This window comes from Aptenodytes patagonicus, chromosome 4 (assembly GCF_965638725.1).
Source record: "Aptenodytes patagonicus chromosome 4, bAptPat1.pri.cur, whole genome shotgun sequence".
Classification (NCBI taxonomy): domain Eukaryota; kingdom Metazoa; phylum Chordata; class Aves; order Sphenisciformes; family Spheniscidae; genus Aptenodytes; species Aptenodytes patagonicus.
Window position 1 is genome coordinate 20,650,798 of NC_134952.1, and position 17,919 is coordinate 20,668,716.

A 17,919-nucleotide genomic window follows, 5' to 3' on the forward strand; every position below is an offset into this window, starting at 1 on the left:
CGCTGGGGCCGCCGCGCCGCCGGGGGGCGCCGCAGCGCCGGCTGCCCCGCTCCCGCCTTACCCTGCCGGCGGCGGCGGTCCCCTGCGGGGGGCGAGGGCTGCCGGGAAGGAGGCGGTAACATGGCGGCCAGCGGCGCGGGTGCCCCGGAGGGCTTGTGCGGCCCGGAGAGGCAGGGGGCGGGCGGGCTGGCCCTGCTCGGCCTGGCGCCCAGCGCTCCCAGCTGCCCGCACGGTAAGCCGGGCGGTGAGGAGGCCGCTCGGGCGGGATGGGGGTGCGGGCCCTGCCGAGGGGAGGAGCGGGGTCGGCCGGGGGCTCTGACGGGCCTGACTTGAGGTGGCCGCAGTTCCCGGCGGGTGGCGGGTTTGACACCTCCCTGAGCGTCTCTGTGGCTCGTCTCCAGCCGCTTTCTCGGCTCCTCTGCGAGGGATTGTGTTTTACAGCAGCCTTTGTTAATGCTTTATTCTGGAAGCTTGACGCTTGCAGCGGAGGCGTTAAAACAGATCTGTTGGTGTCCCGTGTGTCATCGATTGTCCTTTAGGTCCTGCTCTTCTGTTTGTAAAGACCAGCCAAGGAGAAGAGGAAGGAAGACGATTTTATGCTTGTTCAGCTTGTAGGGATAGAAAAGATTGTAACTTTTTCCAGTGGGAGGATGAGAAGGTAAGAGAGTGCTGCTTAAGACTACGGTAAATATTGGGGATTTTTTTTCTCTATTTAACAGAAAATTGTAAAAAAAAGAGTATATTTTGTTCTGGAAATCTGTGACAATTGCTGTTTCGTAAACTTTGTCCAATAGTTTATGTTTTGGGAGATGGTCCTGAAGGGCAAAGGGGTCCAGGAAGGCTGGATGATCTTCAAGAAGGAAGTCTTAAAGGCGCAGGAGCAGGCTGTCCCTGTACGCCGTAAGAAGAACGGGCGGGGAAGACGACCGGCCTGGCTGAACGGAGAGCTCTTGCTGGGACTCAGGAAAAAAAGGAGAGTTTACCGCTTGTGGAAGAAGGGGCAGGCGACTCAAGAAGAGTACAGGGATCTTGCTAGGTCGTGCAGAGAAGAAATGAGAAAGGCAAAAGCCCAGCTAGAACGCAATCTGGCTGCTGTCGTTAGAGACAACAAAAAAAGCTTTTACAAATATATTAATGACAAGAAGAGAGCCAAGGAAAATCTCCATCCTTTATTGGATGCAGGGGGGAACATTGTCACCGAGGATGAGGAAAAGGCTGAGGTACTCAATGCCTTCTTTGCCTCAGTCTTTAACAGGCAGACCAGTTATCCTCAGGGTACTCGGCCCCCCGAGCTGGAAGACAGGGACGGCGAGCAGGATGAACCCCCCATAATCCAAGAGGAAGCAGTCAATGACCTGCTACGCCACCTGGACGCTCACAAGTCTATGGGGCCGGATGGGATCCACCCGAGAGTGCTGAGGGAGCTGGCAGAGGAGCTCGCCAAGCCACTCTCCATCATTTATGAGCAGTCCTGGTTGATGGGGGAGGTCCTGGACGACTGGAGGCTTGCCAATGTGACGCCCATCCACAAGAAGGGCCGGAAGGAGGATCCGGGGAACTACAGGCCTGTCAGCCTGACCTCGGTGCCGGGGAAGATGATGGAGTGGTTCATCTTGAGGGCGCTCACAAGGCATGAGCGGGACAACCAGGGGATCAGGCCCAGCCAGCACGGGTTCATGAGAGGCAGGTCCTGCTTGACCAACCTGATCTCCTTCTATGACCAGGTAACCTGCCTAGTGGATGAGGGAAAGGCTGTGGATGTGGTCTACCTCGACTTCAGTAAGGCCTTTGACACCGTCTCCCACAGCATTCTCCTCGAGAAGCTGGCGGCTCACGGCTTAGACAGGTGTAGTCTGCGCTGGGTCAAAAACTGGCTGGACGGCCGGGCCCAGAGAGTTGTGGTGAATGGAGTTACATCCAGTTGGTGGCTGTTCATGAGCGGTGTTCCCCAGGGCTCAGTTTTGGGGCCGGTCTTGTTTAATATCTTTATCGATGATCTGGATGAGGGGATCGAGTGCACCCTCAGTAAGTTTGCAGACGACACCAAGTTGGGTGGGAGTATTGATCTGCTCGAGGGTAGGAAGGGTCTGCAGAGGGACCTGGACAGGCTGGATCGATGGGCTGAGGCCAATTGTATGAGGTTCAGCAAGGCCAAGTGCCGGGTCCTGCACTTCAGCCACAACAACCCCATGCAGCGCTACAGGCTTGGGGAAGAGTGGCTGGAAAGCTGCCTGGCGGAAAAGGACCTGGGGGTGCTGCTCGACAGCCGGCTGAACATGAGCCAGCAGTGTGCCCAGGCGGCCAAGAAGGCCAATGGCATCCTGGCCTGTATCAGAACTAGTGTGGCCAGCAGGAGGAGGGAAGTGATCGTGCCCCTGTACTCGGCCCTGGTGAGGCCGCACCTCGAATACTGTGTTCAGTTTTGGGCCCCTCACTACAAGAAGGACGTCGAGGTGCTGGAGCGTGTCCAGAGAAGGGCAATGAGGCTGGTGAGGGGTCTGGAGAACAAGTCTTCTGAGGAGCGGCTGAGGGAACTGGGACTGTTTAGCCTGAAGAAAAGGAGGCTGAGGGGAGACCTCATCACTCTCTACAACTGCCTGAAAGGAGGTTGTAGCGAGGTGGGTGTCGGTTTCTTCTCCCAAGTAACTAGTGATAGGATGAGAGGAAATGGCCTCAAGTTGTGCCAGGGGAGGTTTAGATTGGACGTGAGGAAAAATGTCTTTACTGAAAGAGTGGTTGAACATTGGAACAGGCTGCCCAGGGAAGTGGTGGAGTCCCCATCCCTGGAGGTTTTTAAAAGACGTGTAGATGAGGCGCTTAGGGACATGGTTTAGTGGGCATGGTGGTGTTGGGTTGACGGTTGGACTCGATGATCTTAGAGGTCTTTTCCAACCTCAATGATTCTATGACTCTATGTTTAGCGGAGCACTTATTTCTGTCAGGAGAACATGTTTCAAGTTCATGTTTCAAGAAAGCTACAGCTTTCAAGGAAGGCTGTGTACATTTTGAGCAAAACTGGCATTTGTTACTGTATTGCCAAAACACTTAGGAATTCAAGTTACGAAGTTTGCCAATATTATGCAATGTTGAACAATATGGGATAGTTCTGATTCCAAGATGTGCTCATCTTCCATGATTAAGACAGAGAAAATCTGGTGAATACAGGCAAACAACGGGATGTACAAAATAGTGAGATGGTGGGGATCAGCATGATGCTCAGTAGTCTTGGAACATCTGCAGCAATTTCTCTTGGTCTAAAGAACTTTGGTTAGATAATTGTAGAGTAACAAAATTGGGATTGAAATACATTCACAGAGAGCTTGCTGTGTTTTTTGTCCAGTACATTTTGTGTTACTTTTTCTGTTTCCTAAATGAGTATCTTGTGTTGTGGTCATTGTCTTCAGCAGGTTGGCAGGCTGGGATTTAATCAGATTCGTAAGCGTTTCATTGCTGTGTTGGTTACTACTGAAAAGTTGTATAAAGAGAAAATGAGGTGGTTAATCACTGAGTTGTGTAGATTTAAATGGTATTCCTAGTGAAATTTCATTTTGAATGTCACTTGTATTATGGCGTCTTTTGTTCTGTTGAATTGTACTGTCTCCCCCTTCAAACAAATCAGTCCCATGTTTTGCGCAAATCTCCTGAAACTCTGTTAACTGTGAAACCATTAAGTATGTTTTGTGGGAACAAAGTAGAAGACTCAGAGAAGAGTTGTCATGCTTTTAAAACAACCACACACAAAAGACTTGGGCAGCATTTCCACTGTCATCAGTTGTGCAGGATCAGTTCATAGTTCTTCAGAGGGAATGCAACTGCTGGCACGCATTAATGGAAAGTATCCCTCTTTCTGTCTTGATCATAATCATGTTTTGAGTTTTTCCCTGAGTATTACATGTGGTAGAAGAACGAAATGCTTCCATTTATTTATTTTTTGCAGTTTAAATTCACAATGAGAGATTCGTGTTGTTATGCAGCGTGCCTCTGTGCTGCAGTCATGCTTGTTCTTCTGAAATAACAATCCAAAGAACTGAATTCATCAATTATCAATTATCAAAGAATGTGATAGCTTTTCTATGCAGAGTAGCTAAAGCATGAGACCACTGATGCACCCTTTTTGTTTAATATTGAGATTTAATCTACAATACAGTGATATCTGTTAATTTTTTAACTTTTTATGTACATAAATTTTACAGGTGTCAGAAACTAGGCTTGCAGCACGTGAAGAATATAATAGAAATCATCAGCCGCCTTTTACACACAGACAGAATGTGGAAAGGTATTGTTATGTATATTTTCTTCAGTAAAAATCAAGTAATGCAAGTTCAGGTACTCTGAATATAGAGATAATATTTCAGGATTCTTTAAAATATGAAAATGTGCCAGAGAGATTTGGAAAAATAAGAACTGGTTGACTGCAATGGGAAAATAGCATGAAACATCTAATTAGAGCATGGTATTTTCAACCCAGGAACTGTATCTTTCTTTTTTTTTTTTGGTACGTATAGTTCTTATGTTAGTGCTCATAATGTACTAACAACAGGTCAGCAGCAGTTTCAGTTCAAAAAATTATTTGTGACTTTAGTGTGCAAAAGTAACAGGCTTAACACTGAGAAGAAGCAAAGGTAATACAGTAACAAATAATCTCTGAGTTTTTTTGTGTGTAAACATACAAGACTGCTTGCTGGTTGTTGATATAGAGTCTTCACTCTGTAATCCAGTTATTTGTGGGGACTCAATATATTTGGCCAGCGTATTATATGCTTGCTCTCAGGGAAGGCTTTTTCAAAGTGTCCTTTGAATATTTTTCATAAATATTACTTCATTCACATGTAGATAGTGGAGTTTTGCAAGAGCAGCTTAAACTACGTTGCCTGTTTAAATTGTACTCTTACAAAATATGAAACCCCCTTCATAGGTCCCCTTCATATCTTTTATAGAGGCTTTTTCAAAGTTTGTTCCCTATCGTCTTTTGTATTTGAAGGTACAAGAATTTTGTTCTGTTGCCGTTATCAAAGAGGAGGTTTTGCCAGGAATGCCAGCAATTGCTATTGCCAGCTGAATGGGAAAAACACTTGGATCACCAGTTCCTGTGTGATATCTCCACTGCGCAGTTAAAAAGTCCCAGTCAACTTCTGTATCCACTGGAGAATAAAAAAACAAATGCGCAGTATTTATTTGCAGACAGAAGTTGCCAGTTCCTACTGGATCTTATTATTGATTTAGGATTCAGACGCGTGCTCTCTGTTGGAACACCCAGGTACGTCAGTGAGAATTGTTACACTTTCAAATAATATTTCTGTCTCAAAACTGTGCAGCTTACTAATAGTTAAATAATCAAGGATTCTCCCGCAATAAGAGGTTCACTATGCTTTAATTGGTAGGGATTATCCAAGCATCTAGTGGGGTCTTGTTTTGAGCTCATAAGATACAGGGGAGGACTGTAGCTGCACTGCGAATAAGAGACAGACAGACTCTGACACTCTCTCTCTCCTCCCCCTTCCCCCCCTCTTTCTTACAGAAGTGACAGTGAGTTTCTTTGCTTACGTTTGGGGTTTTTTTGTTCATGGTGATCCAGTAGGCTCCACTGACTTTTCATCTTTTAAGACTAACATTTTTCTAACTTTGAATATTAGCCAAATGGAATCATCCAAATTCAGATTACTTCATTTTCTCTATCTGTTTGGTTTTAGGTTTAGTAAAGTACCAGGCATTCTTGTCTTGCAAGATAATTTCTGAAGCCAATGATTATGTGTTAAATTTCTTTGCTCCAATTATACTTCAGGCTTCATGAAATGATCCAGTCAAAAGCATCACAAGAAGATTTCAGGGTTAGAAGCCTTCTGCTAGATATTGATTTCAGGTAGGTTTTGATAAACGTTTATCTGTCTGAAGAGTATGTACAAAGATTTGTGGTGTTACTGCTTTAAAATACAAATTCGTGGTTGTTTTCCCTTTCCTGTCTCTGCATCTCTGTTCCTGCACACATACACAAATGACATCCAGTTTATGAGAAAAGTAATTATACTTAATAGTTCCCAGTATTGGTATGTGTTGTCAGTAATCAGAACCCAAAGATGATGTTTTTCTTAGGGCCCTGTTTTCACTGTAAATGCCCCTTAGGGCAGGCAAGAAGTTGTTTATATTTTTCTACTACTTAAAACTTATTTTACAGGTATTCACAGTTTTACACAGAAGATGAATTCTGCCACTACAACATGTTTAATCATTATTTTTTTGGTGGAGAGGTAAGACCAAGTATTTCTTGAGTGCTTTGTAAAGAAGTACATGTTGTTGATGCAGAATTTTGTAAGAAAGTCATGGCTAGTCTAGTAGAAAACAACTATCGAGATAAAAGTGGTCAACAGTAGTGGAAATCAAAGGATAACAGTGCCTCTTCAGTAATTATCTCCCACTTGATTCAAAGATAAAGTTGCTTATTAAATTTATGCTAACTATTGTTACTTACACACATTAACTGCTGCTTTTATTAAAATGACAGTTTGGTGTGAGTTGTCGCCTTATATAAGTATTCATTAGCCCTGTTCTTGTGTTGCTACAACAGAATTAATTGTTTTATTCCCAGCCTTTACAAGCCCAGCGGATGCCATGGGACTTGTTCACTGGTACTTGAGGTGGGAGGGAAGAGGGGGTTTTCCTGCTTTATTCCAGACAAGTAAGGTCAAAAGGTTAACCTTGTTGTCGTAAAATGAGGTTGAATTAGTGTCATGGTTAAAAAAAATGCTGAATTTCTTGTTTCTTTTTAAATGTCACATTAAGTGCTTAATTTTGAGTTCATTAGGAAACCTGCAGCCGCAGTAGGACATTTATTGTAGCTTTGTACAGAGAATCGCAGTGTAATTCAATTCCAAACATTAATTTCAAACATTTATCCCAATAGTATACTCACTCACTCTTCGCTCTTCCCCTGCCATTATTAGTGAGCCACCACTGATTTGCCTAAACATGTTTATTGTAATACCTTTCACACTATGTAGATAATTTTCAGATTTTTTCCATTCTAAAGCCTAATTTTGAACGGGATCTTGAAAATAGAAAGAATCGCCTAGAATGAAATGGGAGGCTGGTCTGAAAGCCTTACCTTTGAATTTTTTTATCCATTACTGTGTTCAAGTTTTATATATTTCAATTAAAACAAAAGACTCTGTTCATCTGCATTATAAACACTAGTGTTCTTTTCGAGGTGTGAAAAGGTGACACCTGTAATGGCACTGTATTGCAGTGCATTCAAGGACTGAATTGCAGCACTTCTGAATGCATATTAGTGTTAAAAATCTGTTTTTGGAATGCAATAGAATCTAAGTAATAGATGAGAGAACACTGCAAGATGGCAGTGAATACATAACTTTTTTACATTTCCTTTAATAACAAGAGTCCAGGTTGGATTGCTAACATTTGAACATTGTATATTTTTATAACCAGTGTGGATTGAATCAGTTTTCAGTGGACTGAATTTTTTCCTGTTACTTTGATAATGCTTTACAGAATAAAACTGAAGTTAAAGGGCATGAATAAAATGTGTCCTGAGCCTGAACTCTGTTTTCTTGCTATGAATAACATCTTTTTTCCAAGTTAAATTTAGTACCCTTTGGAGGACGACTATCTTAGGAATATTGAACTGCGTCTGCCCTTGATATGTTATCTCTAACTGAACAGGGCACTTGTTTTCAGTGCTTCAAATCTAGTTATTGTTTTTTTTGTTTTTTTTAAATGCTACACAAGAGGAAATTCACCTCCACAAGAGGAAATAACTTCCATCTTCAAAGTTGAAACTTCTAAAATAATCATTTTATTGCCAAATACAATATTTTTACAATTCTTGAATCTATATTTCTGGAAATTAACCTCTGTTTCTTACAGGCTGCACGTGAAACTTGTAGGAAATTCTTGTATCAAGACAGTGGTGAAAGAGTCATTATGGTAACTGATCCCCCATTTGGAGGTTTAGTAGAAGCACTGGCTTCTAGTTTTAAAAAACTGATGGCAATGTGGAAGGAGACAGAAAAAGAAGGTATGTATTACAACCAGATAGATGGGTTGAGCTGTACCATCACTGTAAGAAAAAGTACCTATTTAAAAGTCTGTGATTCTTGCTACTTAGGTGAATGTGAACACATTCATGTTCTAATTTCTAAAAACAAACTATCATATATCTAATAGACTGTCCTGATACTTTTAGTTTAATAATACCCAGTTCTCTAAGTCTCTCTTAAAAATGTTTACAAATTGTTTAAAAATCTACTTTGCAATTAAAATTGACTTTAAAGGTAGAGAAGAATAAGCTATCAAACCGGTACCATTTCTTACCAACGTAGGCAGGTGACAAGAGTTGTTAGTTAAGTGGAGCTTACAGCTCCGCATATATAAAATATACCAAAACTTTGTCACCTAAAGGAACTAGTTCTTATGCCCAGCATGACATACATATACATGTTTATGTATTTACTGTAAATTTTTCATGCTGCTTGTACCTTGTTTTTCTTTAATGTACATCTAAGTCTTTTCATTACTAGGTCATAACAACCAAGAGATGCCCGTGTTCTGGATATTTCCATACTTCTTTGAGTCTCGTATTCTGGAATTTTTCCCAAGCTTCAGTATGATGGATTACCAGGTATAACTGAACCCAGTGAATCTACTAAATTTCAGTCGTGTGCAATGTGAACAGGAATATGAGTGAAAGCAGATACCATGGTAGCACTTGTCTGTAGATGGGCTGCCTTCTAGAACTTTAGCTTTGACTGCATTGGAGGCACTGCAAGCCCTGTGGTGCTCATCATGTGAAGCCCAGATTCTGTATTTGTATTAGTCATACCGTTGGTAACTTTGTCACGCTCCTACAGTTCATTACCTCCCTTTAACTCATCTGTCATCTGTCCATTAACTCATTTCTTATGCAAGATTTTCAGTGTGACAGAATTTGCACTAATTTTGCCAGGTGCATATTGCAGAGGTGAGAGGTAACTTGAAGAAGAGCGTTTCATTTTTCCCAGAGGTTGAAATGTCAGTAGCTTGGTGGGTAATGCCCAGCCCTGGTCAGAAAAAAAAATAAAAGTCTTGCATCTCCAAAACTGCTGGGACCAGAGCAGAATTACAACAATGGACATTTTTGGAATTATGTAATAGATGAAGTTGTCAGTGATAAAGCAATAATCTGGCATCAGCTTCTCCAATATTGTATCTGTCAGCGACTTCTGGGAGATCAGTCGTGGGTATTCATGATATGAAAGTTTTATTTTCTCGTATAACAATTCTGCATAAAGTTTGACATGGGTGTTCTGGACAACATATTTGTATCTTGTAGAATGGTAATTTGTGGAAGAAAATTGGAAACTCGTGCTGGGCTAGACTGCGTTCCTGCTAGTGTTCAGAGATGAGAGCTTTTGTGACAAGGCAGTGCTGGAAAAAGCAGTGCTGATTTGGATTTGCAGCTTTGTAATTATTCTGAGATAGGTGAAGATGCATATCAACTCTTATATTGCCAGATAGAACAAACAATGTAGTTCTTTTTTTTTTTTAATGGGTTGCTCTTTTGTAGAACAAACAACTGCAATGTTATCTCAGATATCCCATGCAAAAGAGCAAAAGTGGATAAGTAAAATAGGATTATTATAGTGTTGGGAACTTAGTTTCCTGAGTCTAGCCTGATAGTATGGTTGCACGAATTTAAAAATAAATGAGACAAAATCCTTGCTGTAGAATTTGTAATCTAATTTGGGGTTAGAGTCTTTTATATAAAAATGAAAATGTCATAAGGCACATCTAAAGATAATAAATACATTAATAGTTCTGCCTGTGCTTAGCATTCAGTTTAAGACTCTTTTTCTATGATTTTATTTTTCTAGGTAGACTATGATAATCATGCACTTTATAAACATGGCAAGACAGGTCGTAGACAGTCCCCTGTCCGTATCTTCACGAACCTCACCCCAAGCATGATTGTACTTCCTGTAGAAGAGGGTTATAGGTAAGATGTGTTAACGCTCAGGTGACTGAAAGAGTGTGTTTGTTCTTAATTGGGGCATAAAGTCTCTAAAGGACTTTGGGATGGTGCTGTTCAGAATTGTCATGCCTAACTTTTGGATGCCAGGCTCCAGAGCATGTTTCTCTGTCTCATTCTGAGGTTGCATGTTCTATAAATAATGTGTACGAGAGCTGGGCGCCTAAAAAGAGGTTTACATTTTCCAGTGTGGAATGATGAAATTCCTCAGCTAGTCCATAGGAAATGTTTTGTACGCCTACGCGAGAGAGAGATTTACAGCTCTCCCTTATAATCAGCTTGGTTGAAACAGTACTTAATAAAATTAACACTAAGAGAAGCATCAAGGACAAAGGAATGGATTTGGTTTAATTTACTGCTGATAGTGTTGCTAATTTGAATTCAGGCACCTGAATTTTACTATTTGGATGTACTGTGTCTAAATGATTATGAGGCTCTGGGCCTAAGTGGTGATTTTATGCATCAAAAACATTGTCTTTAATTTAGCGAAGTGATTTTGCAATCCTTATATTTATTATTGAGCTTGTATAAAATTAATTTATATTGCTTTGTGAGCAAATAGTGGACCAGTACATTTATAATTTTTTTTCCCAGGTTTTGCACTATATGTCAGCGATATGTTAGTTCTGGTAACCAGCACTGTGAGATATGCAATTCATGTACGTCAAAAGTAAGTATTTTGACTTCTTTCTGGATGGCAGTTTTAGCAGTAGTCAAATAATAACTTCTGTAATATTTGCTCTGATAAAAACCTATTCTGATACCGACTTCCTTGGGAAACCCCAAAGAGTTCAGTTTCGTAGACTTATTATTAACTTCACAGGACATCATTCATAACCCACTGGGAATTAATTTCTCTTTCCCCAATTCCTTTGAGTTGGAAAGAGGACAGGAAAAGTTTACTACTTGCCACTTACACCATACCTTATTCATCAGTGGTCTGTTGACACACACATTTCTTCTTATGTTTCAGAAGTTGTAGAACTTGCTAATTTCAAAAAGCAGCCATTTTGCTGCGGTTGTCACAGATTCTCAGGACTGTTGTTTTTAAGTTACAGTCCTTCCTACAGACGACCTGTTTCTGTAAATAATGGGGACCATACATCAGTAGTTCAGTTTTAAGGTAGAATCAGTGTTTTTTTCAAACAAACAATGCATTTATTCATCTTTTGTAGGATGGTAGACGATGGAAACATTGTGTTCTTTGCAAAAAATGTGTAAAACCCTGTAAGTACAGAAAAATACTTTTCTAAATAAAAGTACACTTACTGTTTAAGCTATAGTCCAAAGAAACTGAGATGACAAACCAGAAGAGAAAATATTCTGTAAAAGAAACAAAATGTAATCATAGAATAGAAGACTCATGAAGACATAGAGTAAAGGAAAAACCTCAATTTCACATGAGTTGCCATTAGATAACTTAGGTATATTTGTACTGTGTGGAAATGTGATCAATTCTTGTCAAGGCATACTAAATTCCAGTTATATTTGTTATGGGGAAACTTAAATATTGTGATTTGCCATATATAAGTGTTTCCTGACTTTGTAAACTTTTTCATTAGAATTTTATAAACAAATAGTCAATTACTAAAATGTTTGAGAAGGCATGATCAAATTATGTTTCATACACAAATGCAGTTGTATTTATAGCTGTGTTTAAATAGCTGAAGCACTCATTTTTGTTACTGATGTAGAAATCACAATTTGTAAGTCCATTTTAACATCTGAACTATTTTTCATGTTAAGATCACATACAGGATAATAGTTCTAATGGCAAAGTAATTCAGTTATATTGATATAGTTACACAGTATATCTAATGAAGTAGTACCTGACTGTCTTACGAAATGTGGTAAGGGACCAGAAACTGACTACATCCGTCTCTGTAAAACTAAAACAAAATTAAAATCCTGGTAATATAGCCTATATTTAAAGCTTAGTTTCAGAATGATCATTCTAAACCTTTTCAAGATCATAAATCATGTTACTTATTTTGCAGCTTGGTTTCACTGTAACAATTGCAACTGCTGTGCTCTTCAAAACCACACTTGTGAGAAGACTGATGCTGTCTGTTTTGTCTGTGGCAAGGCAGGTCACAAACGCAGTACCTGTCCCAGTCTCTCCCACACCAGAACAGCTTGCCAGTAAGTGTGATATTGCATTAATATAATAAAAGATAGCATTCATGGCTCCTATGATTGGAGTGTTGGGATGGAGTGATACAGGCTGTTTAGGAAGGACAGGCAGGGGAGACGAGGAGGGGGTGTCACCCTCTATGTCAACGACCAGCTGGAGTGCATGGAGCTCTGCCTGGGGATGAGTGAGGAGCCGACCAAGAGCTTATGGGTCAGGATTAAAGGGAAGGCAGGGACAGGCGACATCACGGTGGGGGTCTGCTACAGGCCATCTGACCAGGAAGACTGAGTGGATGAGGCCCTCTATAGACAGATAGGAGCAGCCTCACGCTCACAAGCCCTGGTCCTCATGGGGGGACTTCAACCACCCCGACGTCTGTTGGAGGGACAACATGGCAGGGCATAAGCAATCCGGGAGGTTCTTGGAATACGTCGAAGATAACTTCCTTCTCCAAGTGGAAGAGGAGCCAGCGAGGAGAGGTGCTATGCTGGACCTTGTTCTCACCAACAAGGAAGGGCTGGTGGGGAATGTGAAGCTCAAGGGCAGCCTGGGCTGCAGTGACCACGCAATGGTGGAGTTCAAGATCCTTAGGACAGCGAGGAGGGTGCAGAGCAAGCTCACTCCCCTGGAGTTCAGGAGAGCAGACTTTGGCCTCTTCAGGGATCTGCTTGGTAGAATGCCATGGGACAAAGCCCCGGAGGGAAGAGGGGCCCAAGAAAGCTGGGTGATATTCAAGGATCACCTCCTTCAAGCTCAGGAGCGATGCATCCCAACAAAGAGGAAGTCGGGCAAAAACACCAGGAGGCCTGCATGGATGACCAAGGAGCTCCTGGACAAACTCGGACACACAAAGGAAGCCTACAGAGGGTGGAAGCAAGGACAGGTAGCCTGGGAAGAATACAGAGCAATTGTCCAAGCAGCCAGGGATCAGGTTAGGAAAGCTAAAGCCCTAATAGAATTAAATCTGTCCAGGGATGTCAAGGGCAACAAGAAAAGGTTCTATATGTACGTCGGGCATAAAAGGAAGGTGAGGGAAAATGTGGGCCCTCTCCGGAACAAAACGGGAGACCTGGTTACCCAGGACATGGAGAAGGTGGAGGTACTCAATGACTTTTTTGCCTCGGTCTTCACCAGCAAGTGCTCGAGCCTCACCACCCAAGCCGCAGAAGGCTAAAGGTGGGGACTGGGAGAATGAAGAGCCGCCCACTGTGGGAGAACATCAGGTTCGAGACCATCTAAGGCACCTGAAGGTGCACAAGTCCATGGGACCCGATGAGATCCATCTGCGGGTCCTGAAGGAACTGGCAGATGAAGTTGCTAAGCCACTATCCATCATATTTGAGAAGTTGTGGCAGACTGGTGAAGTTCCCACTGACTGGAAAAGGGGAAACATAACCCCCATTTTTAAAAAGAGAAAAAAGGAAGACCCGGGGAACGACAGGCCAGTCAGGCTCACGTCTGTGCCTGGGAAGATCATGGAACAGATCCTCCTGGAAGCTATGCTAAGGCACATGGAGGACAGGGAGGTGATTCGAGACAGCCAGCATGGCTTCACCAAGGGCGAGTCCTGCCTGACCAACCTAGTGGCCTTCTATGGTGGAGTGACTACATCAGTGGACACAGGAAGGGCTACAGGTGTCATCTATCTGGATTTCTGTAAGGCTTTTGACACAGTCCTGCACAACATCCTTCTCTCTAAACTGGAGAGGTATGGATTTGATGGGTGGACTGTCCGGTGGGTGAGGAATTGGTTAGATGGTCGCATCCAGAGGGTAGTGGTCAACGGCTCAATGTCCAGATGGAGACTGGTGACGAGTTGCGTCCCGCAGGGGTCCGTATTGGGACTGGTACTGCTTAATAACTTCATCAATGACATAGACAGAGGGATTGAGTGCACCCTCAGCAAGTTTGCAGATGACACCAAGCTGAGTGGTGCGGTTGACATGCCAGAGGGACGGGATGCCATCCAGAGGGACCTGGACAAGCTTGAGAAGTGGGCCTGTGTGAACCTCATGAGGTTTAACAAGGCCAAGTGCAAGGTCCTGCACCTGGGTTGGGGCAACCCCCGGTATCAGTACAGGCTGGGGGATGAAGGGATTGAGAGCAGCCCTGCCGAGAAGGACCTGGGGGTACTGGTGGGTGAAAAACTGGACATGAGCCAGCAATGCGCGCTCACAGCCCAGAAGGCCAATCGTATCCTGGGCTGTGTCAAAAGAAGCGTGGCCAGCAGGTCGAGGGAGGTGATTCTGCCCCTCTACTCTGCTCTGGTGAGACCCCACCTGCAGTACTGTGTCTGGCTCTGGAGCCCTCAGCATAAGAAGGACACAGACCTGTTGGAGCAGGTCCAGAAGAGGGCCACGAACATGATCAGGGGGATGGAACAGCTCTCCTATGAAGAAAGGCTGATAGAGTTGGGGTTGTTCAGCCTGGAGAAGAGAAGGCTTTGGGGAGACCTTATTGCAGCCTATCAGTACTTAAAGGGGGCTTATAAAAAAAGATGGTGGCAAACTTTTTAGCAGGGCCTGTTGCGACAGGACAAGGGGGAATGGCTTTAAACTAAAGCGGGGTAGATTTAGACTAGATGTAGGGAAGAAATTTTTTCTGCTGAGGGTGGTGAAACACTGGCACAGATTGCCCAGAGAGGTGGTGGATGCCCCATCCCTGGAAACATTGAATGTCAGGTTGGACGGGGCTCTAAGCAACCTGATCTAGTTGCAGATGTCCCTGCTCATTGCAGGAGGGGTTGGGCTAGATGACCTTTAAAGGTCCCTTCCAACCCAAACTATTCTATGATTCAGATGAGATTAGATCTTTTCTTATGGAAATTATTTAGAAAGAGAAAATTTTTGGCTTTGGGTGCTGTTGTCATCTTTCTCTATTGTCCACTTGCTGTGTTGCTGGGGAGTACATACTGAAGGAGGATACAGTAAAAAACAGGCAGGTCACCTACTCTGACTCCCTATTCCTTAACTGTGGCTTTTCTTTCAAAACTGATTTATATGGATCCCAAACTTGGTGAACGGTGCATGGGATAGCTCTGTCAAGAAGATTCAAAATTAATGAAACACTTTTATCCCCTTTGGATTCCTCATGAAAGGGCAGTGAAAACAGTTGCTGCACTGTTTTTATTGCTTCATTTCTCTTTTGCTTTGTTGTGGCATCTTTTTCTTCTTTCCATCTGGTATTTCAGGTCCTCTCTGTAATACAGTCTAAATCTCCACCATGTAAGGATCTTTATTAAAGAGGGGCACATTAAGCTCTTTTATTCTGCCATGATTGTGCTTCTGTAACATACACAAGCACATACTTGTATGTATCAAAAGACCAAAAAACATGTGTGTGATGGTCTTCACAGGTGGAACTAACTGAAAAGAGGAGAGGGGATTTGCTAAGAGGTGGTCCAGCAGTTAGCTCAGTCTTTCCAGTTTGGGATAGTTGGCCCACACTTTTGTAACTTCCTCTTCATAGTGTGTGGGTTGGTTTGTGATTCTTGACTTGCATGGATGTAGCAGTGGAAATGCAAATTTTCCCTCCCAAAAGATGTACCTCTGTTGCATAGTGCGATTCAGATAGTTAACCTCTTGGATCAGCATCAAGAGATTCACCAGATGCCTGCTGGACGGTAGAGGACTACAGGTGTATTGCTTCATGTCCTGCTATGACATTAATCTGAGTTTTGGTTATGGAGTATTAGAGCTAAAATGTAGCAGTGTTTCATTTTACATTTCTCTCTTAAAAATTTCCTCCCTTAATGTTTTTTTTTTCCTTTGCTTAGAAAAGTAAAAAGGATACTAAAAGAAATTAATGAAACCTCCTCTGTTTCTTCTGTCAAGTATATATTGTACTGGAATGGTTTAGTCCTTTCAGGCCATCAGTTACTTCTTTTGCTGATTTATTACAGAAGATAACTTAGGTTTCTTCTTCTAATAAAAACATCTGTATGTTTTATTTGTTAAAATTACTCTTTTTTATGTTATGAAATACATCCTTTGTCAGAGAAAACAATCCACTTGCTAGTTATATTTAGATCCTGTGTTATTTGCAGGAGTCTTCATAATGTTGTTAAACTTTATGTACTTCCTTCTAAACCTTTCTATTATATATTCATGCATTATATATTGAGCACAAAAGTCTGTATGTGCTTTTTTTATACTCGGTCAGTGGCATTTCTTAAGTTTTCTACATCTGTTTAAAGGTAAATGCTGAATAAGTGCATAAATGAAAAATAATTAATGGCAATAAAGTGAACAAACAATTTTGGGGAGATTAAGTGTCATAACATTGTAAGATGGAATGTTCCTTGTACATTTTGTGACAGTACTTCTGAGTTCACATACTTACATGGACAGATTATTTGAGATACCAGCAAATGTAGAAGTACGTTCTCCATTTTATTCTAATCTGTATATTCCTTTTTTGCTTTACAGAGCTGACAAAAAGGAAAGGCAGAAAACTCTAAAGAGGGTGAAGATGGGGATCTGTAAAAGATCAGCTATGAAGCGTGCCATATTCTCCAGGAAGAAAGTAAAGAATAAGAAAAAAAAGACGTGACTTTGCTTGCTGATACATAGTAAACTTTTTTTTTTATGGCCAGCCTTTGATTCCATTTTCTAAAAATGTTAATATTAACATCCAAAATAAAACCTGATTAAATTAAAAGTGACAGTTCTTTTATTTTACATTGTTACTGGCACAAAAGAAAAAAAAGCCAAGTAAACCACATGCTTACCATGTATTTGTATAATGTAACAGTTTTGTGTGTTTAGGATTAGCTATTTGTCTGGTTTAGTGGGAGTCTGAAGTCAGGGGAGGAGTACTGCTGAGAGGTGAAGGTATTGGTGGATACTGTGGTTTTGTGGTAGGTATTGGGGGGATTTGGGGCGAGGGAGGAAGTGAGATTAGGTGATGGGAAGGTACAAATTCTTAGGAATCCAAGCTCTGTTAGTTCCAGTCCTCCTGCAGTACGGGTTTGGGGATTTATTTTCTCTCCAAATGGAAAAAAGCCTAAGAACAAAAAATTAAATGTACTTCAGAAGCTTAGTAAATGGAAAAAGTGACCTTGTAAGTATATTTAAATTTAAACTGCTTCCACCAGTTAAATTTAAAAAAACCCCTTAGTTTTAGTATTTTGGATTGGCACTGCTGACAGAGGTGGGTTATGTTGTAAAAACGGGAATTGAATGTTGGTGCATAAGCATAAGAAAAATGAAGGTTTGTATTGCAGTAGGAGGGGATGATGATACCTCCGTGCTGCGCCACAGCCTTAGCCCCAGTGTTAGTTACACTGAGGTTAAAGCAGCATTACTGGGAGCCTGTCTGCAGTTTTTGCTTTGCGCTGCGGGTAGGCGAGGCTGGGCTTTCCCCCGGCACTAGCTGTCAAACGCAGCCACCCCCAGCTGGGGCCGGGCCCTCGCAAGGGGCGCTAGCGCCCGCCCGGGGCCCCACCGCCTCCCTTCCGCGAGGCCCTCACGGCCGCGGGCGGTTCAGCCCCGGCGGGGGTGAGAGGAGGGAGCCGTCCCCCGCCGGGGGAGAGCCCTTGCCCCCCGCTGAGGGGCACGCGGCAGGCGGAAGCCTTGTCCGGGCGGGCAGGGTGGGAAGAGCCTGACCCGCCTCCCCGCGCCGCCGTGGGGCAGCGCCGCCCGGCCGCGGCGGCCCCGCTCCCCTCGAGGCCCAATCCGCGCCGCGGCGGGAAGCGCCGCCTCCGGAAGCCGGGAGCGGAGGGCGGGAGGGCGGCGGCGTCGTGGGGTCGCGGGGCGCCAGGCGAAAG

At 42.9% G+C, this 17,919-nt stretch overlaps 1 protein-coding gene across 1 annotated transcript; it reads left to right on the forward strand.

Moving 5' to 3' along the window:
* The first annotated feature begins 120 nt into the window (after positions 1–120).
* On the forward strand, positions 121–16,806 carry ZCCHC4 (zinc finger CCHC-type containing 4). The gene is made up of 13 exons (XM_076336052.1): positions 121–232; positions 540–658; positions 4,194–4,276; positions 4,982–5,257; positions 5,783–5,860; positions 6,173–6,245; positions 7,879–8,029; positions 8,532–8,632; positions 9,864–9,985; positions 10,613–10,688; positions 11,194–11,245; positions 12,016–12,160; positions 16,580–16,806. The coding sequence occupies exons 1-13, from the start codon at positions 121–123 to the stop codon at positions 16,701–16,703; spliced, it is 1,512 nt and encodes a 503-aa protein (XP_076192167.1). The 3' UTR covers positions 16,704–16,806.
* The last annotated feature ends 1,113 nt before the right edge of the window (positions 16,807–17,919 follow it).

What these genes read in the sequence shown, in the direction of transcription:
- ZCCHC4 (XM_076336052.1), top strand. Translation starts at nt 121, where the DNA reads ATGGCGGCCAGCGGCGCGGGTGCCCCGGAGGGCTTGTGCGGCCCGGAG. An exon ending in ATTATTTTTTTGGTGGAGAG is followed by an intron (nt 6,246 to 7,878) that starts GTAAGACCAAGT and finishes TGTTTCTTACAG; the next exon opens with GCTGCACGTGAAACTTGTAG. An exon ending in CACACCAGAACAGCTTGCCA is followed by an intron (nt 12,161 to 16,579) that starts GTAAGTGTGATA and finishes TTTGCTTTACAG; the next exon opens with AGCTGACAAAAAGGAAAGGC.